At 44.1% G+C, this 27,182-nt stretch overlaps 1 protein-coding gene across 1 annotated transcript in view; it reads left to right on the plus strand.

The window, feature by feature from the left end:
* LOC144824831 (lanosterol synthase-like) overlaps positions 1-27,182 on the plus strand; it is a 146,496-nt gene that overhangs the window by 45,815 nt on the left and 73,499 nt on the right. The window contains exons 5-8 of the mRNA XM_078683820.1: positions 7,760-7,895; positions 11,370-11,478; positions 21,865-21,983; positions 26,661-26,758. Of these exons, the coding sequence (XP_078539946.1) occupies positions 7,760-7,895; positions 11,370-11,478; positions 21,865-21,983; positions 26,661-26,758 (462 nt within the window). The remainder of the gene's footprint in view (positions 1-7,759; positions 7,896-11,369; positions 11,479-21,864; positions 21,984-26,660; positions 26,759-27,182) is intronic.

The raw sequence follows: 27,182 nt of genomic DNA on the forward strand, positions 1-27,182 counted from the left end.
TACACACACCGGTACGCTGCGCTATCCTCTCCTGGACATTCCATCTGCAAAGTGCTGCTCGCCTGCTCTACAGATGGTGCTCATTGTGCCCAGCTCAACCGCGCTGCTCCTGGCATTTGCGTCAGAGACTGACATCCTGGCCCATTGCTGCTTGATCTCCTAGCTCCGTCCAACCGAACGGATCAAGGAGGTGGAAAACCGTATCTCTGATACGGAATACACTATCTCGCAGACGTCCCGCCAAATGACCCAGATGGACAACCTCTTAAAGGTGATTGCTGCCAAGATTGAGGACTTGGAGGCTAGAAGCCGGTGCAATAACATTCGCGTTACCGGAATTCCTGAGAGCACCAATACCGGAAGGATGGAAGATTTCCTCAAACGTTTACTACGCACCACCTTTGGAGCGGAAGCCTTCTCATTTCAATTCATAGTAGAGCGGGCGCATCGATCCCTCGGTCCGCGCCCAGCCCCCAGGGCTAACCCGAGACGGATAATAGCACGCCTCTTAAATTTTAGAGACCGGGATGCTGCATTGAGATTGGCCAGGGATCATCAGAACTTACAACTTGAAGGCACCATCTTCTCAATATATCCCGACTTCATGATGGCAGTGCAGGAGGCCCGCCGTAAACTTCTCCCAGCCAAGCAAAAACTCTGCAAACTCCAGATTGAATATGCTCTGCTCTATCCAACACTCCTGAGAGTCATCTACCGGGACAAGCATCACTTCTTCACGAACGAACATCAGGTGGATGACTTTCTCCGCACCGTCAAAAAAGGCATTCCGACAAGAGACTCTCCAGATCGCCTCTCCCAATCACCATCACTGAGTGCTGACTGAACTTTGTCTTCTTTGTCCCCCTGGTAGTAAGATGTCTCCCTATCTCTTTCCCGTGAGGAACCTTGCAACCTAGTTGCATTTTTTTTCCTTCCTCTGCGGCACACCTGGCCTGCCATTGCTCCGGCCATATTGCTGGGATCCTTGAGGAGTGATGTCCTGGTGTATGCACCCTCGCAACACCCAGCTGATTTCGGACTGCACCAGCCTATGCTCCTCGTTCAGACCACAGATAAGTTCTGCAACCAAATGCATTATGACTATACTATCTGGCAGTTGAGTGTTATCCCCTTTATAATGCTGATGTTGGCACAAACTGTTCACCATTTACAGGTACCCCTTAGAGGTTGTCTTTTTATTTTTCCATCTGTAATTTCCATAATTTTTTCAATCTATGATGTGGATATAGCTGCATCATACTGTCCTTGCCAAGTACCCTCCCCCCTTGAACATCGGCACTGGGGGGAAGCACTCATTGCACACTGGCGTACCCCCATGTGGGAGATCCCCCTAGATCACTCTTTTTTCATAATTACTTTTTCCTTGTTGCACAGTTGCAATGTGTTGGTTGAGTTGGGTGATGGTGGTACTGCCGGCACATTTGGGGTGCCATTGTGGGTGGGGGTTGGAAGAGGGATTTATGTTCACTGTTTGTATTGTTTTTTCAACCTATTGACAGGCACAGACTCTGTTCGACGACATGCATGGTATTATATGCTCCGTTGGCCACTTTTTCTCCTTAATAACGCATTCCTTTCTGTTATAACACGCTGAGCCCCTACGTCTTAATCTAATCTCCTCGAATGTGTGGGGCATTCAGTACCATAAGAAATGTAGGCACATCATATCCTACCTGGACAGACATCATGTACACATAGCGGTACTGCAAGAAACCCACTTTGACCCCTCCCGCTCTCCTATGTTTGCCAGTAAATGAGCTATGACACGTGTCTTCTCCTCTTACTCTACCTATTCCAGGGGTGGCCGTCCTGGTTAAGCGCAACTCACCCTTCATCCTGGGCGGCACACAGCAAGATCACATGGGACGTAGCTGTCTATTTTGGGACAGGCTTGGGGCTCAATCAGTTACGATAGTATGTAGCTACGGCCCTAATACTGATGACCCGGACTTTTACACCACATTATGGGGTCAAATTCTGCAAGTAGGCTCCACTCATATTATCTGGGGGGGAGACTTCAACTCTGCTTTCAATCCGGCGATGGACAGATCTAACCCCCTCCCCACTCGTTACACCAAAACACAGGCAACCATACAGGGTATTCTCACAGGACCTGGGCTCACTGATGCCTGGCGCCATCTCCATCCTGGAAATAGGGAGGGTACCCATTACACTGCTCTCCATGCCTCATGGGCCAGACTGGACTACTGGGTGGTCTCCCGGGTTGCTGTTTCCTGGATTGAAAGTGCCACCCTCCTCGCCAGGATATATTCAGACTACGCGCCAGTGCTCATAACTATTGCTCCACCTGACATGCGATCCACGCCCTGAATCTGGCGGCTTGCTCCAGAGGCCTTATTCGATACAGTGTTCAGAGCAGAAATAGGTGAGGAAATCACCTCCTTCTTCCAGACTAATATAGATTCTGTTTCCTCGGTGGGGGTGGTGTGGGAAGCTTTCAAGGTTACAATACGCGGGGCCTGCATGGCCAAAGGTTTTGGGGTTCTACGTGATCTGCGCCGTACCCTTCACAAACTTGAGAATGAACTCAAACAGTTAGAGGCTGAACTCTGGGGACTGAACTCGGGCCAAAAGCTCTCTACATTTAGATAAAAACGTACGGATTATAAAGAAACAGCCGCATCAGAGGCACACTTCTGTGGGAAATACCATACTGTGCGCAGATACGGGGAGGGCGAGCACCCAGGCATGCAGTTAGCACAAACTTTACGACGTCCTAGATTCGCCAATTATGTCCTCGAGATTAAAGATTCACAGGGAATACAGCACAAAGAGTCAGGACATTCTGCGCACCTTCACTGACTTCTAAACTACTGCACACGATTCACCCAAAGATACCCATTGCTGCTGTATTCCTTGACGTCACAAAAGCGTTCGACTCGGTGGAATGGGACTACCTCTTTGTGATTTTACAAAACATGGGCTTCCCGATGGGGTTCATTTCCTGGGTTCGCCTTCTTTACACTGAACCCATAGCCAAGGTCCTTATTAACGGTCACTCCTCATCTCCCATCCCAATATCTCGAGGGACCCGACAGGGGTGCCTGCTGTCGCCACTCCTATTCGCCTTAGCGATTAAGCCCCTTGCAGCTAAAATCAATACCATCAAGATAAGGCCCTCCGCTGCCCACTCCGACACATCCTGATTTCCCTGTATGCGGGTGATATCACGCTATTTGTCAGAGAGCCCTAGACAAACCTCAATCGGCTGCTTCGAGAATTTGTGCGATTTGGGGGTCTATGTGGGATTCATATAAATTGGTCCAAATCTCAACTCTTCCCTCTCACCTCCTCAGTCACGGAATTTGCCCCAGACTTTCCAATTGAGTGGTGCCCTGACGAGGTTAAATATCTTGGTATTTGTATATCTGCAAATCACGATGAACTGATGTGCCTTGACTACGGTCATACTCTTGATGGGATAAGGGACAATGTTACCCGCTGGATCGCCCTCCCGCTATCCATGGCAGACCGCATATCCTTAATTAAAATGGTCATCCTCCCTAAACTCCTTTATCTCTTCACAAACGTGCCCTATGTTCCATGTAGGGCTTTTTTCTTGATGCTCCGGACAGAGCTTATTCGCCTCTCCTGGGTAGGTAAGCAGCCCAGAGTGCAGTGGGACATCCTTACTCACCCCTACCCACAAGGAGGGTTCGATATCTCCAATTTTGAACTCTATTATATCTGCGCACAGGCTCATTATGCACACTTCTGGTTTCACCCCCCCCCCCCCAGACACATGCCTCAAGTGGCGGTCCAACACTGGCTATCAGATCCCATCCCATTAGACAGTGCTGTTTTTGCTGCTGGTGCTAATCGTGCGGAGACCCGGACCCCGATCACTACCACTGTTGGGGCGTGGCAATATATTGCTACGAGAACCCGGACCCCTAGGCTATACTCGCTTTTGCTTCCCCTGTCATACCACCCAAAGATGCTGGTCCTCCAGGAGGGAGTATTTAAGAAGACCCCAGCTAAATATGGAATTAAAACTTGGGGGGACCTCTACTTCCAGGGCAAATTCCAAACCTCGCAACAGCTCTTCGCTGCAACACCCCCCTCTCCCATGGACATTTTTATATATATCCGGTTGCAGCAGGGATTTAAGGAACACACTCCATCCTTCCCAAGTGAGCCACCGGAGGTCGCCGCACTTTGTCTTATAGAGGCTGGGGATGCGGCGCCTCATCTAGTTTCTTCCCTCTATCGATCTCTGTACACCACTTAATCTGCTTCATGAACCACCTCTAGGGATAAAGATTCCACAGAACTGAGCTAACTATAACTGAGGAACAGTGGACATATTGCTGCGGACAAACGGAACATAGCACATCCAGTAGCCGCCTCTGGATACTCCACTATAAATAATGCACCGTACATATTATACACCTGTTAAACTTTTTCACTTTTGATTGCATGATGATGATAGATGCAGTCGATGTGGGGCAACAGGGGCTGACTTCCTCCATCTGGCATGGGACTGCGCTGTTGTGCAGGGGTATTGGCTTCAAGTCTTGGAAGCCCTGGAACAAATCACATCGCTACACCTCCCACACACTCCCCTTTTTGCCCTTCTTGGCTATACCGCAACCATAGCAGCGCCACACAGAAAATTAGTATCCTTCAGTCTTCTCCTCGCCAAACTCCGTATTGCATGCCGTTGGGGCCGAGGCCGGGCGCCTAAGTTTAAGGAATGGATCTGAGATATAGTATTCTGGCAGGACCAAATGTACGCATTTGCTGAACTACTCCCCTTTTCCTCCCTGCCCCGAGACAATTGGGGACCCTTCACTACATATCTGCTTGCACACCCTGTTTCTGATGTTGATGTCACACAAATTGACACTGTGGCGACTACTGGTGCCCCTCAGACTCTTGACAGGTTGACACGCGTCGCCCCTATCCCCCCCTCAATCCTCCTCTCCTTTGACCCCGCCATATGATTGAATGCTGCCATTGCATGTATTGTATGGCCTCTCTCATTATGTTGTTGCTTGTGCCCCACTGTATGGATCATTCACTTACCGTGTTTTATTGACCCTCAGATCAATGTTGTTGGCCTACTGTACCCGTTTCATCTGTATACCTGCACTGATACTCTGTCTGTACTCAGGTCTGCCTGATTTCTTTTGTTGTTGAAAAAGCATAAATAAATCTAATAAAAAAATTAATAAATACTCGAACGTGTGAAGAACACGTGAAAATAAAACCATGCTGCAATGGATTTTTTTTTTTTTAAATCCTGCTCATCTCCAACATTGAGGAGAACCCCCAAATAGCTGACTGGATAAAAGCGATTGATGCTCTCAACGGCAATCACTCCCTGACGGACTCTGTAAAATCGCTGGGAATCACCCTAGACCCAAAACTAGACATGCATAATAGCTGACTGGATAAAAGCGATTGATGCTCTCAACGGCAATCACTCCCTGACTGACCGCAAACAAAAAAAGGCTTCCCGTTCCTTCTCTGGAAACGCGCCCAAAATCTGGAACTCCATCCCAGTCCATATCAGGACTACCCCCTCCTTCATACAATTCAAAAGACAGCTCAAAGACCTCTTCCTAAACCGTTCCCTCCAGAAGGGATAGCTGTTGCCGAAACGCCCAAGCCTGCACGCTGCATGACACAGACTCTTTGTCATTAAGACTTCTAACCCTTCCCCTTCTGGACTCGTTACTCTATCCCCCCTCCCTAAAGGAGGCAAGGCTCGAGTCTATGTGCCTACTAGTGCAACATTCCGCGTCTTATTTGCCCTCAATGTTGTTTAGCAGGCTCATTATTGCATCATTCTGTGTCTTCCATGCCTTCAATGCTGCTCAGCGCACCATGACTTCCGATGCGCCAATAATTAATTTGTATACTACTGCTAAACTGTGTGTTTTTCCCCATGTTGTAAAGGGCTCCAATACCTTCGGGTCTGGCCAGCGCTTTATAAAACTCTGCAAATAAATTAAATAAATAAACATACGTATGTGGTTTGGATGTCTAGTGGGCGGGATCAGTTGGAGTTAGGGGCAAATTTGTGAAAACTGCTTATATGTAGGGCAATTACCATTAGAAGGGACAAACGGTTACACAGTGTTCTTCACCTTCATGCACCACCAAATGCCCCAACTGAGTTTGGTCCATGAACACCCAAATCTTCTGCCGAGAGAGACAGAGAAACCCAACTTGCCCTCCTCCAGTAGATATTGGAGACCATATGATCGCTCCTTGAGGCTGTTAGCTACCTATCAAACACTCCAGCTTCTAATTCAACACCCCACATGGCCTTCAGAGAACCTAAGCCCTCTCCAGCCCACTTAATCATCTCCAGCCTGCCCTCAGACAACCATGACCACCCAGCAGAGATACTCTCACGTGGTCAGAGACCCTATGGGCCTCCAAACACCCATATTCAGTCACTAGACACTTAAGCCAGACCTAGGTGCACCTTCAGACACCTTCATCTGATCATTAGACACCACTAGATGTTACTTTGGGATCCTCATTCTGCCTCAAGACACCTCAAGCAAGCCCTCTGAGACAGTCAGCTGGCCCCCAAAAGCCCTCAGCCTCCAGTCAGACACCACTAACCCCCCTCAGACGCCTTCAGGCAATCATTCAGAGACCCACCAACAGACCGTCAGAGAACTTCCCCGAATTGGGGTAGAGGCTCGCTGTCAGGATTACCTCTCTTCCATTCATGAGCTTGTCTGATGTCTGCTCAGACTTGCAGAGGTAAGAGTCAGCTTGAGTTTGTTACCTTTGGCCAGTAGCCATTTTACAAAGCATTGCTTCTGTATCATGTGGTCCTTATGCAATTTTACCACTACCTTTTTTGCCTCAGGGATGAAGCCTTAGAACTTCAAAAAGGGATCATTAATGCCTCTTCTTAAGAAACCTGAATAGGACAAGGGCAACCTGAAAACTATAGGCCAGTTATTTTGCTCCCTGCTTTCTTGAAAACCCCAGATCAACTCTTGGTAAAGTGGCTGTCCATTGCTCTTAATTGTATTGAGCCTCTAGACTGGTCCCGGGAACCAAGACCTCAAGGCAGCCATTTGTTCATCAGTGCAGTTCAGCTGCAGCATCATCTTTTCCTTTGCGGCTGCCCCCAGCAGTTGTTTCAATGATAAAAGAGCCCAATAGCATATGTAGGGGTCGATGCCTCCCCATTCTCAAAATCCAGAAACGTTTTGTGTGGATGATTTCGGGAGATCCCTCATGGTATGCATATGGAGTGATAGGGATTCTTACCATCCTGCACAGCCTGCATCTCTCCTCCCAGCAGTAAGTTTCCTATGACTCTATGCATTGGAGGCCTCCTTACTTGCTTTTTACTTGCTCCCTTAGTAGTCTTTGCTCTGTGTGTCTGTTTCCACTGCACTGATCTTTCCTTAGATTCTCTGCTTCTGCTTTGGAGTCTCTCTAGAAGGTCTAGTCGCCCATAGGTCACAGTTGCCTACTGCTCTGGCATCTCTTAGGAGTTCTGCTTGTGAGTCGGTGAGTGTTGATACTTCATTAGCTTGCCAGGTGGAGTTACCCTTGGTTCTTCTTAAATTTTCAGAGGATCGATGGCAGTCTACTTTCATTGAGGATCTGCTTCTTCATGAGCCCTCTGTTACTGTCTGGTTCGAATGACTTGTGTGTAGCTGCTGTTTGTTTCCATGCTTCTTCCAGTGTGTACTTCTTAATGTTTATCTTCTCACTGTAGAATTGCTTTTTATAGGCTTTTGCCCACTTGGATGCCAGCCCACCCTTCTACTCTTTGGTGCCAATGTCGGCAATCGTACCTCCCAATGAGCTACTGTTATGCTGCGCGACTTGCTGCTGAGGAGGATGATCTGATCCGCAGCCTGAGACAGGTGAGTCGTCTGTGCTGTGATCTTCCATTGTGTTTCCAGTTCCAAGGGAATCATCTGCATATCACACCTCTTTATGTGCCACCGATTAATGCAACAAGGTGGCCCGCCCTGCACATATTTTCAACCTCTCGTGTGACACAACACATGATGGGACTTTGCACAGGAACAATATGGAACATTGTACAGGATCCCACACCTGCCTTAGATTGTTGCACAGCACCACATACCATCCTCTTGGTTTAGTATCTGCCACAGCAGCCACCAAAGGGCCTTACTCTGGATAGTGCCCCTTCCTGCTGTGGAATCTTGCAAAAGATCTCATGAAAAGATGGGGACTTGTACAGTGTTCCAAACCTCCTCTGAGACTTATAATTAGGTTCAACATCACCCACAACACCTTACATTGGTCCGCAGAACTCCCATGGGTTCTTGCCCAGGACTCAACACCTTCCTGTATAAGAGACCACACCGCCCCAGATAGGTTCCATCTCTTGACACAGAGCGCAGCATCTCCCACAAAACGTTGCACTGGGCTCGCCCCTCCGACAGAATCTCCCACAGGGACCATGTATCGACTAGGTACCGCTCTTCCCACGAGAGAAGGCTGCACAGTCCACGGGTAGTCCCAAACCTCTCACATGAGTATGCACAGATCTCCACACCTCCCCCAGGGCAAGGCACCGGTCTTCATACATCCCACAAGACCTCACGCAGGGCTCCGCTGATCCCATGGTCCATCGCCCTGATTTGCCCATTTATAGGACGTGGGTGCTGGTATTTACACCAAACAAGCACGGGCCAGTCCGTGGAATGTAGGATATATTCACCTGTTTTTCAGTCAGGTGCTCTGGAGTGCTCTGTGGAAGTTTATAGAGTGGCGAGGGCTCACTGGATTCATGCTCCTACTACTGATGGTTACACCATAGAAGGAGTTTGAGTGAGCTCCAGTCAGAGAAAACACTCGCACATATTCTGGTTCAAAATATTACTTGATTTATTTAATCATAATAACTTTCACTCTTCATCACATCTGCTCTGTTGAACCAAAAACACAAATTCATCATAATTTACTTCCGTTCTCACGTTGGCCTCCATGTTAAATACACTCTCTTTAATCTGAAATGCTCGTTCAGTTTTCATAAATGTGGTACAATCCAATCTCAGATCGGATAATGTAGTCCAAGTAATAAAAATAAGCATTGGCCTTGTACCACTGCAAAGAAACCACCAGCAAGTTACTTTGAGTCCGTTCATTAAATGCACTTCTTTACCTACAGATGAATAAAAGCCTTTTTCCAATACACAGCCCGGATTCCCCATGCACAATGCAACATTTCCGTTATTATACCCAGTGCACATCTGTTGCCTTCTAAACCACATATTTAATTCATAAGCACTTAATCAGAATAGAAATAAAAGCTCATGAACTGAGCTTGTTGTGATCGCATGGACACTTCTAAGGGATAACAGTGATGCTTATATTTATTTCTTGAATGGTGCCCACATGTTCCCATCCCCTATTGAAAGCCACAGAAACGAGCCAGGCGTTCCTCGCGGGTAGGAATGAATAAAAACATTGATGTGTTCTCTAGATGCATGCAAGGACAAGTCTGTTTTCGAATTGCAAGTATTGGGTGCAACATTTGAACACTTCAGTTGCTAAATTAAACTGTCTGTGTGAGTTCTTCCCAAACTTTGTAGAAACGGGGCCCAATTTTGAGAACAACAAACTTTTGTGACCCCCCCCCCCCCTCCTGCAAGTTTTAATGTACATGAGGCGGGGTGATATTTTAATGTCAGGATGTTTTCTTAATACAATTTTTTTTTACATTTATTATTGAATATTGATATGATTCCTGTTTTCAAACAAAATGATTCCACTTCTCATAATGAGGTGTATGCGCTTGTTTCCAGTTGATGACAGCAGTGACATCTGAGCTGATGCGAGTCATTTTCAGGCGCAAGAACTTTTTTTACATTAAAAGCTAGTCTCTGCTTACACAAATATTAAGTTGCAATCTTCTTGTTTGCACCTCACGTTCTTCCAACTACTCACTTACTACTTCGCTTTGAGTCAGGTGCCTCTCCCTTTAGATCCTCTGTGTCTTCTATCTGTGAATATCTTATTCTGTGATTTCATCCAGTGTTCGCTCCCTACGCTACTCTTTAGCCTTGTTCTCGTCTATGTTTCCTTTGTTCTGTTTTCTCATGTTACCTATAACACACCTACTTTAATACTTCTGTGGCCTGACCTGACTCTAGCAGCGAGAAGTCACTCTCCTATAAGTGGCTTTCTGCCTCAAGTAGACTCCACTTGTAATCTCTTGAAGGTGCCCTTGCAGTAACTCCTAGAATTAAGTTGGCATCTGGGTCATGTGACGCCATGTGAACAATTTCACTCCATCAGAGACTGGCCTTAAATATAAAATGTATTGTTATTCCTTTGTATGACAGTGCATAGTAACTAAGCAAACACAAAGCGATGATGAACGGAGTGCTGAAACCTTTCAGACACTCACCCCCAGTCACAGATCTGGGTTGAATCCATCATCGTTCTTTAGCTCACTTCGCCACCCCAGTTCAGACCCAGCCATATGCAAATCAGTCTTGACCCTGTTCCTCATGGGAACAGTCCAGCCCGAACTGCCAAGCCATGTACGTCCATCATCTCCGTGTGTTTGCTTAGTGTAAAGTAACTATTCGTTATGAATCTGGGAAACACTTAATTGTTTGTGTCTTTTGCCTTGATAACATTCCATCTCTGTGTGGAGTTTTCTCTGGAGCAAACAGGTGGCTGTATTTCCAGCTGAATAAACACTATTCTATGCTGTTGGTTCAGTGGTCTTCATAGGCAACTCATACCTATGATTCTCTTTATGATGTGCAATAAAACAAAGTATCTTTGTATATAATTAAATATTAAAGCACTGTTTTGCTGAAGAAGTGAACTTCAGTGTCAGCTTTTACTTTGCTGAATAACCTGCTAACGATAAAATACCATTTATACAGTTAGACCGTCTAATACTAACATACACGCATCATTATCTGCCATTTCTTTGCATCCGTTGCTCTGGCTTGCAGTCACACTTATACGCACCATTATAGATGGGTGATCCATACCTCTATCTCACTCCTCTTATCAAGGAGGGTTACATCTATATAAATACTCTTGGAGGACTCCACTTCTCATGCTGGTCATTGCACAGCATGTCAAAAATGAATGTACTCCAGAGAACGGCTTAAAAGTCTCTCAAACCCTTTCACAGGACACATATGTCACATAGGACCTAGCTTGTGGCCCAGCACTTGTGGGTCTTATGCAGGGTTCTGTATCCTGGGCTTGAGATGCACAGTCATGGGTGTTTCCATCACATAATATGTAGCAAATATGCAGTTAATATGCTTTTGATAAGTTTTCTTGAATTTGGAGGATTTCTGCTGAAAAAATAAACATTATGGTGTGTGTTTTGGTAGGAGCTATACATAGAGGAGTACTCCAGCATACACTGGCCATCTCAGAGGAACAACATTACTGCTTGTGATATTTACACACCTCACAGCCGGCTTCTGACAGTGGCCTACGGTAAGGATGCGCTTATAGTGCCCTCCTGGGGCAGAATAGATCAAATGTATGTTGCTGTTTCCCACCTGCCTTGAAACATTGGGCCCTATTCACAAAGGTAAATTTACATGTGTAGACTAGTGTGAATTTACTCTTGCATCTAGATATAGTTTGGACTTTTGTGGTATTCACCATTTCCAAGTGTAAAGTTATTCCTAGGTGCAGTCTTACTTATCTCCAACTAGATATGGAGGCTCCTAGAACACAAAATATATTTATTACGGCCGATTAGTCTTATAGATGCAGTTCAAAAAATCATTGCCCGTCTAGTTTTGAGACGTATTCAGAGCTGGATGTGCGAATTTGACATTTTAACCCCACTACAGGCGGGGTTCTGGACGCATATTGGGACCCTTGATCAAGCCTTCAGGTTTGTGCTCTTGTATTGGAAGGAAGTATTCCTAGGGGGTGGTATGTAATTTGCAGCCTTCGTGGACCTAAGGTCCGCGTTTGACCTTGTGCCAAGGGCTAAGTTATGGGACGTCCTACAGCAGATGGGTATGCCTTTAGAACTGGTGAGGTTCCTAGCTAACATACACGAACTTACATATGCCCAGGTCCGCTGGGGCAAGCCAGGGGAGGTGACAGCAAGATTTGAGGTTTCCAAAGGGGTTAGACAAGGGTGTGTATTGCCCCCCACCCTGTTTTCTTTGTTTATCAATGGGGTCATAAATTATTTTTCTAACCATCCAACTGATGCTCCCTTCATAGCTGGTATGAAAATCCCCTTGCTCATTAGGTGGAGCGTTGCTTAAAGAGCATAGGTATTCTCTCACCAAACCAATGGCTCTCCTTGTTAAAATTTATGGCTCTAAAATTCTGCCAGCAGTAATGTACGGTGCAGAATTATGGGGTTTTAGTAACTTTGACTCCCTAAAGGTGGCCCAAAATAAATTCCTTAGGTCTGCCACAATCAACCCCACGTATACCCCATTTATATGATTTAGGTTGTCAGCCTGTTGAGGACATGGCGCGGTATAGACCACTGGCGTTTTGGCGACGCCTGTGGACTACACCTGAATTGTCCCTATATGCTAAGGCCCTGTTAGAAGTTAAAAGTCTTAGGGGCTCAAACAGGATGGCCTGGCTGTCAGAAATTAAAATTATTTTGACAAACATGGAGATGGGGGAGTTATGGACCAACCCGGATACAGCCATCTTTCCCTCGAAAAAGCTATTTAGAGATGCGTACTGGAATTGGTCTGTAACCAAAAGACATGCTTCCCTGACAGGCAGTTCCTTGACAGCAACATTTGTGACTGTCAAGGATAACTGTTTCTTCGAAGATTATTGGGATATTATAACAAAGTCACAGGATCGTAAGCTTTACCATCAGTTCAGAGTTGGTTCGCTACCTTTACGGGGATTAACGAAGACTTGGAACACATCTGGGAGTGGTCACTGCCCCTTTTGTGTGGGTTTGATAGAAACTGTTGATCACTTCCTCTTTGTATGCCCTGTGTATCTCCATCCTAGACAGATGTGGCTACGCCCAGTATGTCGGATAATGGGAACAAGATCTGCGAAGGTTGCGAGCAGAATATTGAAAACTGACACCTCAAAGCTAGTGGTTATTGGTGTGGCTAAATATATTAGTTGGGCCTGGATACTTCGGTCCAGGAAGATCAGTTCCCAATAAATGGGCCCACAGGTCAATGCTGGGTCAATTGATGTACTGGCATGGCCATAAGGTTTTAGGATATTGTGGAGTGTCCCACTGTTTTAGAATATTCATTTAACTGTCAAGTCTTAGTAAATTGCCATTTAATATCTTTTTAAGATCGATTTTAGTATAATATTTATTTATATGTTTTATTTTGTAATACTATGAATAATCAACTACACATTGTACTATATGGATTAATTGAATTATTGCGCAATTATGACCTGTTTAGTATGTCTTTTATGATGAAATATTCGAAATAAAGTCTTTTTGACTGACTGACTGACAAAATATATTTTTTATTGAAAAATATGTTCCCTACATTATACATTGAAAAATCCCCCTACATGAAAAAAATATCTATTATGTATTAAAAAGTATAAAGTTATGTATTGAATTTGTAAAAATACTAATGCTTATTTAGCAACAGTTTTACAATGTATTATAATTTTAATATTAACATACATTTGTTTTTTTAACATCATTACTTATTATTTATGTTTTTAGAGTTAAAATTTGAATATTAATTTTAAAAGTCGAACCCACTTAATCTGTTTCAATACTGTTTGCTTGTTATTTTATGTACTTGCTTCAACTGTGGGAATGTGTTGCAGTACCTTTGAGTGGGCATGTGGTGTGCTAGACTTGCTCCAAAGCTGGGCTGGAGTACATTTGTTACAGCTTTAGACCTTTTTAGCTGTAGGCCCGTTAGAAGCTCTATTTGTGAAAAGGCTTCTTAGATTCAGACTGGAGCCGCCGGCGGTTACTAATCAACCCTGTCCGGATATCTCGGTGCACTCAAGGCATCCATCGTTCTTATTCACTGGATTTTGTTTCCAATTCACAGAGCTTACGGGCCCTTACCTTTTAAAAATACAGCCGGATTGTATGTGCTGCTGTCTAATGGTGCTCCCCCTCCTTCACTTTTCTCTTGAGTCCTGATGAAGACCCCCCCAATAAGGATGAAGCTACCTTTATGATGATAGGGGTCGAAACGTCGACATATTGTTATTTATATCAAACATAGGCAACAGAGACATGTTTATCTGTGCCTACATTGTTATGTTTTTGTCTACACTAAAGGCCGGATTGGTTCTGAAAAGCTTGGATGTGTTTAAACCACATTACCTTTCCGTTCCTTCACACTATCACGCAACTTTCTCAGAGCACTCACCCCTTCCCTCTTTTCTGAGCACCAATGTGTACTATTGTTGATTAATCATATGTTCTTATGTTTTGATTAATTCCAAGAAATCATCTGTTTTTTTGCAGTGACGTTTTGAATTATTCCATGTATTTCAGTTGGCTCCCACGTACGTGAACTTGCAATCAATTTTCCACTGTGACCTTTATATTTGTACCTGTGAATAGCAGTTTCAGTTTTTAACGTCTTTATTGCGAATTGTTATTCATAAAAGACACACATACAAAACAAACAGTACAAATTGATTTAACAGAATCATAAAGTATCAAAGCAATACTAACAAGCAAATAAAGAGTAACAGTAATTAATTAGATAAAAGTTCCCAATTAAACATACATTTATAGACGTCAAGAAGGAAAAATTACTAAAAATATATAAAAAAAAACTTACAAATATACATTTGTATATGAAAGAAAACTGGACATCAATTCTGATCAGACCATAGTATAATGCAAAAGCATACTATTCAAAATTATTCAAGACGATAAGTTTCGAACTGACTTGATCCTGATTAGCCAAGCCCATCCAAGAAATTTAGCCATTCCAATGGATAGCCATTCAGCAGTATTTTTTCTCAGAATGTACAAAGCTTCGCTACTCACTCGGGTATTAAGTCTGGAGCATACTGGTTTCAACCATTTACATCGTGGTTCACTGTAAGCAGTACATACAAATAAAAAGTGACCTAATGTTTCTCTGCAGACAGTACAACAGGGGCAAAGGGATGATTCGGTCTTCTGCCAACCATTAGTAAAAACCCTCAGTGGAAGTGTTCCTACGCGAAACTGATGGTATAATTTTCTATCTAATGTTTTAGGAATAACATCCCAATAGATCTCTATGTGAGGGACTATTTTATGAAGCAGAAACTGACCTGTCAAGTTCTGTTTCTCCATTAGAACAACATGTTCTACTTTTACCGTTGACCAGAAAAGTAGCTTGAAGTCTTTTTTTGTAGGGAAAGTATTAGAACCCGGCTCAGACCAGAGCAAAGGAAGACCCATTTTGATCAAAGCGATCTTAATTTGCTTAAACCACGGTATGTCACCAGCCCCCTGCTGCATTCTCACATCCTGTATTTCTCGGGCAAACATGGCAAGTTCTGGAGTAGACCATATGCGCCTCCACAGTGCTACCATCCTGTAGAGGGCTTGATGTTTGATAGAATGCAAGCCCATATCCATTAATAATGGTAGGACTGGTGTTGAAGGGGGCAGGCTGACAAGGTTTCGAAGGAATTTGCTCTGAATCCTATCTAAGACAGACAGATCCACACAGCCCCAAATATCGGCCCCATATAAAATAGCTGAACTAATTTTGGCACTATAGATTTTAAGAGCCGGTAAAACTCTTTTAGTAAGAGAACATCGCTGCTCCTTTACTAAACAACCGGACAAGCGAGCAAATTTCAAACTGAGCGCAGCCACTTGTTCTTTCCATCTTAATCTATAGTCTATTGAAACACCAAGGTATGTCATAGCTTCAACCTGCTCCAAACTAGACCCATTCATGGTAACATAACCCCTCTTCGGTTTATTTTTTGTCAAGACCATGAACTTAGTTTTATTGATGTTAATTTCCAGGTCATTCTCATTACAGAAGTCCACAAATTTATTTATAGCCACTTGCAGACCCTTCTGTGTTTTAGCCAGTATAAGAGTATCGTCTGCAAATATTAAAAGAGGAAATTTAGTCCCACCCAATGAAGGGGCATCAGTCGGAGTGTCTGTGAGAAATTTCACCACCTGGTTAATAAAGAGTATAAACAGGGTAGGAGCCAGGACACAGCCCTGCCTCACTCCACGTGTCACGGGGAAGGTGTCTGTGACCTGACCCTGCCGCCCCCATCTAACTCTGGCAAAATTTCCCTCATGCATCCTGATTGTGAGATCAAGGAGTGCGGCAGGCACACCCATCCTTCTCAGGGCTGACCACATCTTTGCTCTTGGGACCAAATCAAATGCTGATTTGAGGTCCACAAATGCAGCATATATCGTGCCACCTCTCAGGAATACAGTTTTCCAGAAAATCATGACAAATCTTAATATCTGGTCAACTGTGCTAGTATATTCCCTAAAACCCGCCTGCATAGGAGACAGAATGTCAACTTCGGACATCCATGAGTGAATTTTTCCTAACAACATTCGAGCTACAACCTTTTGAAGGGCATCAATAAGACTGATGGGTCTATAGTTCCCTGCATCAGTTCTGTCCCCTTTTTTATACACGGGCAGAATCTCTGCCCCTTTCCATGAAATGGGAATCTCAGTCCCTCTAGCTATTGCATTTGCCAAAAGTGTTATATACGGGACCCAATGCAATTGATCATACTTAAAAAGGTCCGCAGGGATGCAGTCCATACCTGGGGCTTTACCATTCTGCACTTGGTTTAGGGCGGTGATCGCTTCTGATTTAGTAAAGACAATGTGATCATGAGATGGCACAGGAAACTGTACGCTGGCATCTTCCCTATTGTTATGGGAGATCCGTTCCGCGACACTAAACTGTGCCTCAAAATGCTTGACCCATTGCTCAACTGGAACATAATTAACAGGAACATGCATATCACCCGTCCCACCCCATTTAACAACCTCCCAGAATTTTTGTTGGTTGGATGAGGTGCTTGCCTGATATAAATCCAACCAACGCTGGTCATCCCATTTGGTTTTTGCCTCTTTAAGTACTTTCCTGTAGTTTGCCCTAGCCAACCTTATATCCCAGGCTATTTTAGATTTAATAGCAGATAACAAAGAGCTATGGGCGGCACGACAAGATTTGTCGTACCACTTTGACTTAGTTTGCACTATTATCCTTCCTTTAACTGGTTCAATAAAAAAAGATTTAATTTTATTAAAAAGAGACTCGTGAATCATCCCAATTTGATCAGGTGAGATTCCTTCATCAAATAAGGGTACTATCAGGTTTGTTGCAGTTATGACCTCATCGGCAACTTTGTTGATAATAGAGGGGTTATCTAGTAACCTGGCCCATCTTACCCTTCTGCAGTCATTCGTAAGACCAGCATCTGCAGTAAAGATGCTGGTTGCAGGATCCAAAAACAAACCCTCCTGCAATAATAGTTTTACGGCCAGGGGGTTGTGATCGCTTTCAGATCTGGTGACCACCGCCATATCCTCCAATAATTTCCAGTATTCTAATCTTAACAAGAAATAATCAATGCGACTCGAGTGCAGGGAATTGTCAAATGTAACCATTCCCATTATGTCTGATTTGGTCCTGCCATTTGCTGCACGCAAATTCCAATCAAGGCACAGACCTAACCACTGCATAGCAGCCTCAGTGACTTTTTTAACTGGTGGAATAGTTAAATGAGGGATATTCCATAACTGGTCAATCTCCCCATAACCCCCATCAACAAGGCTAGGAAAAGGTTCAAAAGAACAATTAAAATCTCCTGCCACCATAACACATTTATCTCTACTAATACTATTCAATACAGATTCTAATTCAGCTACCACTCTCGCGGGCTTCCCTCCTGGTAGCCCTCTTGCATAAATATTAATAAGGAAAAAAACCTGTTTATTTACACCACATAATTTCAGGGCCAGAACATCATTACTCGCGGTGGGGAGGTCTGTTATCGCAAAGGCTAAAGATTGTTTTATCCAGATGACCAGGCCACCCGAGGGACGTCCCTTCAATCCTTTGCAGGCTAGTTTATAATAGTTAAGATAACCAACTCGATAAATAGGCTCTGTTGACCAACTTTCCTGCAGAACAATTATATCGTATAAATCTATAAAGGAACACCACTCAGCCTCTGACATTTTCCCCCTCAATCCCGCTATATTCCATGATAAAACTGTCAGAATGTGAGGTGGTTTCTCTCCCATAAATACCGTTGGACTCATAGTTTCTACTATATTCAAAGGGCTAGGTGTACAATTAGGGTGTATATCCCTTTCTATCTCCCTCTGTACTACGTCAATGGACCCTAAAGCAATCTCCATTTCAGGGGTTTTCAAATTATTTAGGGGCTGGGTTACTACATCTTCAGGTACCCCAATATCTAAAGATTCAACATCTTGTCAATCTACACCTTCTAGCCCTGACAATGGTGCAAACCGATTTGCAAGGCGAGGATAAAACATTGGGTAGATCGGAGTTTTGGGTTGAAATCTGCCTCTAAACCTATCCCTTCTTGTGTGGTGGATTGGAGATTGGGGTCTGGTTGCGTATAAAGCAGGATAAAAATAATGCAGTGATAGTGTTTGCACATCTCCAACTCTTCCAAATCTTGCTTCCCTACTAATAAATTCAGTTACCCATGGTTCTCTAAAACTAATAACCACACAGTCACCCTCAAGGTCTTTTTTCTCAAAGCCTACCCAGTCCACCCTCCTTACATTAAGGATTTCGGGTTTTAGATCAGGGGGAAGCGGACGGTTTTTATTTAGCCAAAATATGACCTTATTGTAAAGATCCTTGTGTGTTTCTCTCGTGCCACTACTAAGGGGAGCCACACCAGTTAAAATAATAGTATACGGCACTGATTCTGGGGGGAGATTCACACAATGCTTCCTTGGGATAGATTTGGGGTGATGACTTAAAGCCTTATTCTGTGTAGAAGTTGGGTTTCTCTGATTCTGCGGGTTTACAGCAGACTTTAGCCCAGTTGAATTCTCCATGGTTACTTTTTTGGGAACTGGTACTGTTATATTTTGTGCTGGTTTGGGAATAGATAACCCCGCTTTAGAGGTATTTTTGCTGTTATTACCATGATTATTATTGACCCCTATATTATTGGCCATAGTAGTAGGCAAATTAGTGGGAGGGGCGAGGGGATTCAATCCTTTTGGCACTAAGCCAGCAAGGATTTTATTCGATGACACTATATTATCTTTAACCAACTTGTCTAAGGCATCCATTTTATCGTTTAACAATCTAGTCCTTTCGAAAAGTGGTAAAAGAAGTGATTTGAGTAGTAACTCAGTCCTGGCCAGGAAAATTTCTTCTGCGATACTAATTGTGGGATTACATTCCTCAGGATGGACAATCAGATTAGTATTAGGTGGCTGCGAGGGGGATGAAATAAAATTTCCCGCACCCTCGGTTTGTACATCTGTATCAGGTGAATCTACCCTTTTACGCTTCCCACGGTTATGGGAAGATGTATGTTGTGAACTAAAAGTGGAATCCATATGTTCAGTACTGACATTAAGAATAGGCGAATCTGAAAGGCCAGATTTCTCACTAACCAGGTCTAAATCGATAGTCCCACCATTCGATAGGTTGCCTTGTGCAGTATTAAATACACTTTCTTGGTTTGTCCCCACTACCTCCACAGAATAGTTATCGGGAGCAGTTAACAATAACGACTCCACATTAATATCGTTACTATTTGTAGTCAACAATGTAAGTGGGACAGGAGAGACAACCGCGCTAATTTTACCAAGAGAGGAACGCTTGCCAGTAATAATATCAAGCGAAAGACGTTTTTCAACCAAGGCTATCTCCTTTTCCAAAACGGCAGTAGAACGTGTAAAAAATTGATCAATAGTCCCGGTAAAAGTGCCATTTGAGGTGGAAACCTGAACATGTCTTTCTTTACCCGACCTTAGGGGCATGTTTGTAAAGAGATTACAAGAATCTAAGATTTCACGGGTCTCAATAAACAATTAATAAATATACATGATATATACCTCAAAATATTAATATAAAATACCAAATATTAAGACCATATAAAAACCACAGTTAGGAAAGAATAAATGTTAGATGGGTGGCCCTGCCCGGCCTCCTGCGGCCCCGGACGGCCACAGACGGTCCCGCCCTTGTCCCGGGCTTCTCCCGCGCTGCGGGAGTAGTATTGGATTAATGTAGAAAGAGGTGGAAGGGGTGGGAGGGGTCGGGGAGAGCGGCCCAGGTGTTTGTCCTCCGGGCTGGCAGGCGCTCCTGGGAGTTGAAGTCCCTCCGTGAGCGCACGCCGCTCGCAGCCCCGTCAGTAATCTCCCCCAGCTGACCCTCCAGTCTCCAGGCTGCAGAAGTTCACACAGCGCGATGCGGGACCCGCGAGCAGTGGGATAACAGGCAAGACAAGTAAGTCCCCAGCAGAGTGCTCTCTAATCAGCAAAGCGTCCCACTCGCTCACAGGGAAATGCTGCTTAAAAACGGTCGGTGGAAGGGTGGGAGGGGTCGGGGAGAGCGGCCCAGGTGTTGGTCCTCCGGGCTGGCAGGCGCTCCTGGGAGTTGAAGTCCCTCCGTGAGCGCACGCCGCTCGCAGCCCCGTCAGTAATCTCCCCCAGCTGACCCTCCAGTCTCCAGGCTGCAGAAGTTCACACAGCGCGATGCGGGACCCGCGGAGCGGGTTCCGCGAGCAGTGGGATAACAGGCAAGACAAGTAAGTCCCCAGCAGAGTGCTCTCTAATCAGCAAAGCGTCCCACTCGCTCACAGGGAAATGCTGCTTAAAAACGGTCGGTGGAAGGGTGGGAGGGGTCGGGGAGAGCGGCCCAGGTGTTGGTCCTCCGGGCTGGCAGGCGCTCCTGGGAGTTGAAGTCCCTCCGTGAGCGCACGCCGCTCGCAGCCCCGTCAGTAATCTCCCCCAGCTGACCCTCCAGTCTCCAGGCTGCAGAAGTTCACACAGCGCGATGCGGGACCCGCGGAGCGGGTTCCGCGAGCAGTGGGATAACAGGCAAGACAAGTAAGTCCCCAGCAGAGTGCTCTCTAATCAGCAAAGCGTCCCACTCGCTCACAGGGAAATGCTGCTTAAAAACGGTCGGTGGAAGGGTGGGAGGGGTCGGGGAGAGCGGCCCAGGTGTTGGTCCTCCGGGCTGGCAGGCGCTCCTGGGAGTTGAAGTCCCTCCGTGAGCGCACGCCGCTCGCAGCCCCGTCAGAAATCTCCCCCAGCTGACCCTCCAGTCTCCAGGCTGCAGAAGTTCACACAGCGCGATGCGGGACCCGCGGAGCGGGTTCCGCGAGCAGTGGGATAACAGGCAAGACAAGTAAGTCCCCAGCAGAGTGCTCTCTAATCAGCAATGCGCTTACTCTTGTGTGGATGAATGTTTTTGCCTGCCCACCTTACCTGTTTCTAAAAACTGCCTATTTAGGTGTCTAGAACTCCTAATTTTCCAGCCACTCCACTCCTCCCTCCCACATTTGGCACACAAAAACAGACCTTCATGCGCAGAGATCTCTGCTCTCATGTCAGATACCTCTGCATATAAAAGATGGGAGGGGAGAAAGCAGAGATTTGTGTACGTAGGTTTGTCAATTGCCTTTTGTAGTATGTTAGTAGTACTCCTGTAGTACTAATAGACATACCACAAAATGTAGTTTATGATTATGGTGCATAGTTTTTTGCCTCTGAACAGTAGCTTTTAGTAAGTTGTAGAGTGTAAGTGTGTTCTCCTCCAATGAACCTGATGTTTGAGAGCAGTGTCTGTGTTCACACTTGGTGAGTAATTTGAGCAGAAATGACTTTACACGTAGTGATTCATTGTGAATCTCCGTTCTTTTCCACAGCAATGCTCAATGTGTACGAAGCACATCACAGCTCCGGCCTGCGTGGTTGGGCAATGGAAGAGCTCCATGATCACATTAAAGCAGACGATCGGTTCACCAAGTGCCTCAGCATTGGCCCGGTAAGTTCATCTTTAACCCGTATATGTCCGTGCTGACTTTTTATCAAGCCGTCTATTCGTTGTTCCATCCTTGAGCTTTCATCCTTATCGATCCTTCACCGGAACTCGTCGTTAACTATGTTAACCTCGAACTGGGGCGGCGCGCTGCCTATCAGGCTGGTGGAAATCATCATCTCTGTCATTCTATTGCCTTCTAAACCCTGTGGTGATGCCTGTGCCTTCAGAGGAGCCCCTACCACTGTGAAAACTCTGAATGCACTGAAAGTTGTGCACAACTGCTGTCCTTTAGGTGGCTGTCCACAAAACGTTTTTGTTTTTTATAAAACACCCTAAGTGTGAGTTGGTTTATAAAAAACAATCAAATAATGACCTGGGTGAAGGGTCATTATGTTTCTGTCCATACCCACCAGTTTTTTCTTGGCAGCAATAAGCAGGAAAAAAATCTACAAAACAAACTAGCTAAAAAAGAGGAAGAGCTTGTAAGGGCAATTCAGGGAAACACCAACGTCGAGGAGGCATTAAGAGAAGTGGCTATCGCAAAAAATTCAATCGTAGGAATCTTCACATTAAAGGCAATCTGTAAAGCCACGCAAAATAAAGAAAAGATTTACGCGCTTGGGGAAAAAGTAGGGCACCAATTAGCAGTTCGCATCAGGCAGGAATATACCGATAATACAATCAAAGAGATTAGAGACCCTATCAATGGCCCTACACAAGATCCGGAAAAAATTAGAGAAATATTTCAAAGATATTACACGGATTTATACACCGAGACATGCAAAAATCAATCCCAAATTGAGGATTATTTGGATTTGGTTCCATGGACTCAACTCCCCCAAAATGACCAAGATAGTCTAGCTGAAGAACCGCAATGGGTCGAGATACTTCTTTCAATTAACAGCCTCTCATCGGGTAAAGCAGCTGGGCTAGATGGAATTCCATCAGAATGTTATGCTAGATTCAGTAAACAACTGCAAGGGATCTTAACCAAGCTGATGACCCAGGTGTTTCAGGGTGGACGACCACCAGGATCCTGGGCACAGGCAAAGATTATCGTTTTCCCCAAGAAGAACAAAGACCCCACGGAGCTAGGGTCCTACCGCCCAATCACTTTAATTAACAACGATTCAAATTACTTGCTAGCCGGCTTGCTCCACTAATACACAAAATCATCACAGTCAGGCAACATGGATTCGTTCCGGGCGGATCAACCACCGATCACATACAGAGGGTGATCACACTCTTTGACATAGCTGAGGTTACAGGAGACCCTATGGCACTTATATTGCTAGACGCAGAGAAGGCGTTCGATAGGGTCTCCTGGCAATATCTATGGACCACTATGTCAAAGAGTGGGATCGGGGAAAACTTCATTAAAGCAGTCCGTATGATGTACGTTAATCCGGAAGCGACTGTTATGATAAACGGGGATATATCTGACAATTTCAAAGTGACAAGAGGGACAAAGCAGGGCTGCCCCTGTTCCCCCCTTTTATTTGCCCTATTTATTGACCCGTTTATTCGGAGGCTAGAATCAAACCAAGCCGTAATACCAATGAGGACCCCCAACAGAGAAACTAAAACATTGGCATATGCTGATGATATTGCAATAATCACAACTAACCCAAATGAAGCAATAAACTTAATGGAAGAAGAAGCTAGTCATTTTGGATAGGTCTCGGGTTATAAACTAAATCAAAACAAAACCCAAATCATAATCAATAATCGAATCAATTATTGCGATAGAAGGGTAGTTGATAATGCGGTTTATTTAGGAGTTAACATCACCTCAAATCTCAACAACCTGGTTAAACTAAACATGGATCCACTCTTGAAACAAACGGACCAAGCACTGAAGAGATTGCATAATCTACATTTAACCATCATTGGTAGATGGAATCTAATTAAAATGGTATTCTTCCCCAAGTTCTTATATTTTTTCAGAACTATTTGCCTAATCTTTGACTAACAGATTTTTAAAGAAATTGATGGTTTATTTTCTCGCTTTATCTGGGGATATAGCAGATCACGTAGAGCCATGAAATGTATTAATCTGCCTAAAGACAGAGGAGGTCTAGCCTTACCAAACCGTAAAGTTTATTGGTGGGCTACTATTCTCAATTACAGCAGAGCACTTTTTATTCCAAGCTTGGCTCCAGATTAAGGAAGGGGGGGTCCCAACCCCACAGGAACTTATTCTTGGGGAAGAGACAGGAGACCATCTCCGGCGCCTGACCTATGATTGTCATTTCAAAAAGGTTTGTTTTCAAACCCTAAAAGGAATACATACTGCTTGGGGCAATGTACGCAAAATTCTGGGGATCGGTAGATTTTCGCATTATACTACCATTTATAGAAGTCAAAATCTTCCTGCGATCTTTACCGACTCATGTATGGAACGGTGGGTTAGGTTGGGTATTACTAAATTTGGCACATTTTACAACTCAACAGGGTTCAGCACATTTGAATCATTAAAAAATAAATGTGGCTTGGATAACCGAGATTTCTTTAAATACTTGCAAATTCGAGATTTTATAATGAAAAAAGGAGGCGGCAGCGCTGCATTTCAGAAAATACAGATAATCGAAACGATTACTCAAAACAATATAATTCAAATTGGGGCAATATATAATAATGTGATCACCACTCTTCCAGACGACTCAGACAAACATATTCAAATTTGGCAGAACCAATTAGAAATACCAGAAACTTCAATCCAGATTGCATTTGATTACTTCCAATCACTTTTAATATCAACCAAATTACAATCACAATATTATAAGACCTTCTTTCCATTATATTACACTCCTAAAAGAATAGCTAAGTGGAGTACAGGCAAGGGGACGCAATGTCCGAGGTGTGCACTGCCTGAAGTAGATATAATTCATATGTTCGCCACGTGTAAGGAACTCTGTACCATCAGACGGGAAATCTTGACTTTTCTCTCTAGAATTTTTAAAACAAACATAGAGATAACTACCGTTGAAATAATCTTGGGGGCAGACGGAGATACTCGACCGATCCAAATGAGGGGTCTAATATTTGTTGCAATGTAAGTACTTAGAATATGTCTAGCATCGACTTGGCTCGACCTACACCCACCCACATTTCAACAATCTCAAGCACGCATATTAGCAACTTATAGTTTGGAAATAGCTATATACAGTCGTAAAGGTCGGAATAAGAAAAAGAAAGGATTAGAAATTTGGGATCCCTTTATGCGGTGGATAGAACAGGCCGATTAATCAAGATTGCAAAGTATGTTTTATATCTTAATTTGTTCATTCGTAAACCTTGTATGATTATGTGTTTACTCTGACCAAAGTATATTTTTTTGTGTTATTGTAATGCCTGTTTCGGGGTGGGTGGGGGGTGGTGGGATGGGTAGTTTCATTAGCGTAAAAACTTAATAAAGATTGTAAAAAATTTTTTTTTTAAATAAGCAGGAAAAATGCATCAAATCTTCTGCTGTAAATAGAACTTGCAGTCTGATATCCTTGCTCTGATGTCCCTCTACTCCTTCTGGCCATCAATGTAAGTTTTCCCATGGCAGATGCAGCGGGAGGTCTGCTTTCGGAAAACTGATGGTTCCCCCCACTCAGAGCGGAGGGAGGGTTTGGCAAACAGGTTACTACATTTTTGAGGGAATACCTTGTTTGCCAGACTCCAAATCAAGCCCTTAATTCTAATACAGCATCTCATGTACTTTACGGTGCAGCTTTACCTATGCCAAATGTTAACCTCCTATACAAGGAACAGGCCAGATCCCTTTATTGGCACTTGCAAAGCTGCTATTGCCACATTTTGTTGTAGTCAGCAGATGTGGAGTAGTAAGAGAAAGTATCTCCCATCGAGCTGTGGCAGCCTAAGCATACCTGTGGGGTTCAGTGATGCACTCCATCTGGGACCAGGGTTGAGTTTACTACAAGAAAGATTGTGTTTCTAAAATATATCATAGCAATAGTGCTAATTACAGCTCGCCTGATTTACTCTTAGTCAATTATTTTATTGCATCTGTACCAAATACCTTTTTGATGCTTCTTGAAAGACCACTGGATGTGGCAGAGATGCTTACCTCACTGGATAGGGCAGAGGTGATGGAAAGGACAAAGCAATCATATACCTGAATCGTAGGAATGCGCATGAAAAATGCAAGGATACCAGACAGCTTCTCATTAATTGTTCAGTAAGAAGATAAGTGCAGATCGATACCTTCAGAGTGTGTTGTTTATTAAAAATAATTTTGTAAGTGTGAAAAGAATACTCAAAGTTTATGAGTGGACTAAAACTATAACGATAACAATATACATGAACTTAAGTTCATATACTGTGCAATAAATGAAAAATGGCACTGGCAGATTCCTCATTCGATGTCTGTGGTTTTTTGCCATGTCCGCATTCCGATTGCAGACATTCTGGCAGTTGCTCGCCCATTTTGCGGGTGGAACTAAATGCTTCAAGGAATTCTGCATAATTATTTGGACACATTTTGAAATACTTGAGCATCAAAGCAAGAAGGTGAATGTTCACCCGCTCCGACTTCATGTGACATATTGAAAATTCACACCTACAACAATAACCTCACTCTCCTTCCTTCTGTGCAGTGTCCTTTCAGAGTATGTGTTTATTGTTATTGAGTGTATGATGTTCATGTTTGAATTGATCTTTGTGATGTAGGTTTCAAAGACCATCAACATGCTGGTACGTTGGTACGTGGAGGGCCCCACCTCTCCGGCGTTCCAGGAGCATGTGTCTCGGATACCCGATTTTCTTTGGTAGGTGTTTGTACCTGTCTGATATAAAGAATGTGCATTGCTTGTGGAAGACTAAACCTGTCATTATTGGGCATATGTAACAAACTTTAAACTTCATGCAGATTGAGCTGTCAGACCACCTTAGCATTTTTGTCAAGGGGGTGGTTCTGCTCTGGAGAAAGCTTGGGCTGGTGTCATAAGGGTCTTGAATTTCTTAGTTTCTTGTTGAAGTAAAACCTTAAACGAGAAACACTTTGAAAGAAAGTGTTTCTTGTCTTAAGAGCTATTAGGATGAATTAAAGTTAGCCTATTTATTGTAGGTGTAAAGTTCTAATGTGAGGAACATTTGTTTGAATTTTGTTCAGGTTTCTTGTGGCAACCAATGCAGATTTCTCAACACTGGAGTAATATTGTCTTGTTTCTTTGGACAAACATCTGTCTTATG

Source organism: Lissotriton helveticus, chromosome 3_1 (assembly GCF_964261635.1).
Source record: "Lissotriton helveticus chromosome 3_1, aLisHel1.1, whole genome shotgun sequence".
Taxonomy (NCBI): Eukaryota; Metazoa; Chordata; class Amphibia; order Caudata; family Salamandridae; genus Lissotriton; species Lissotriton helveticus.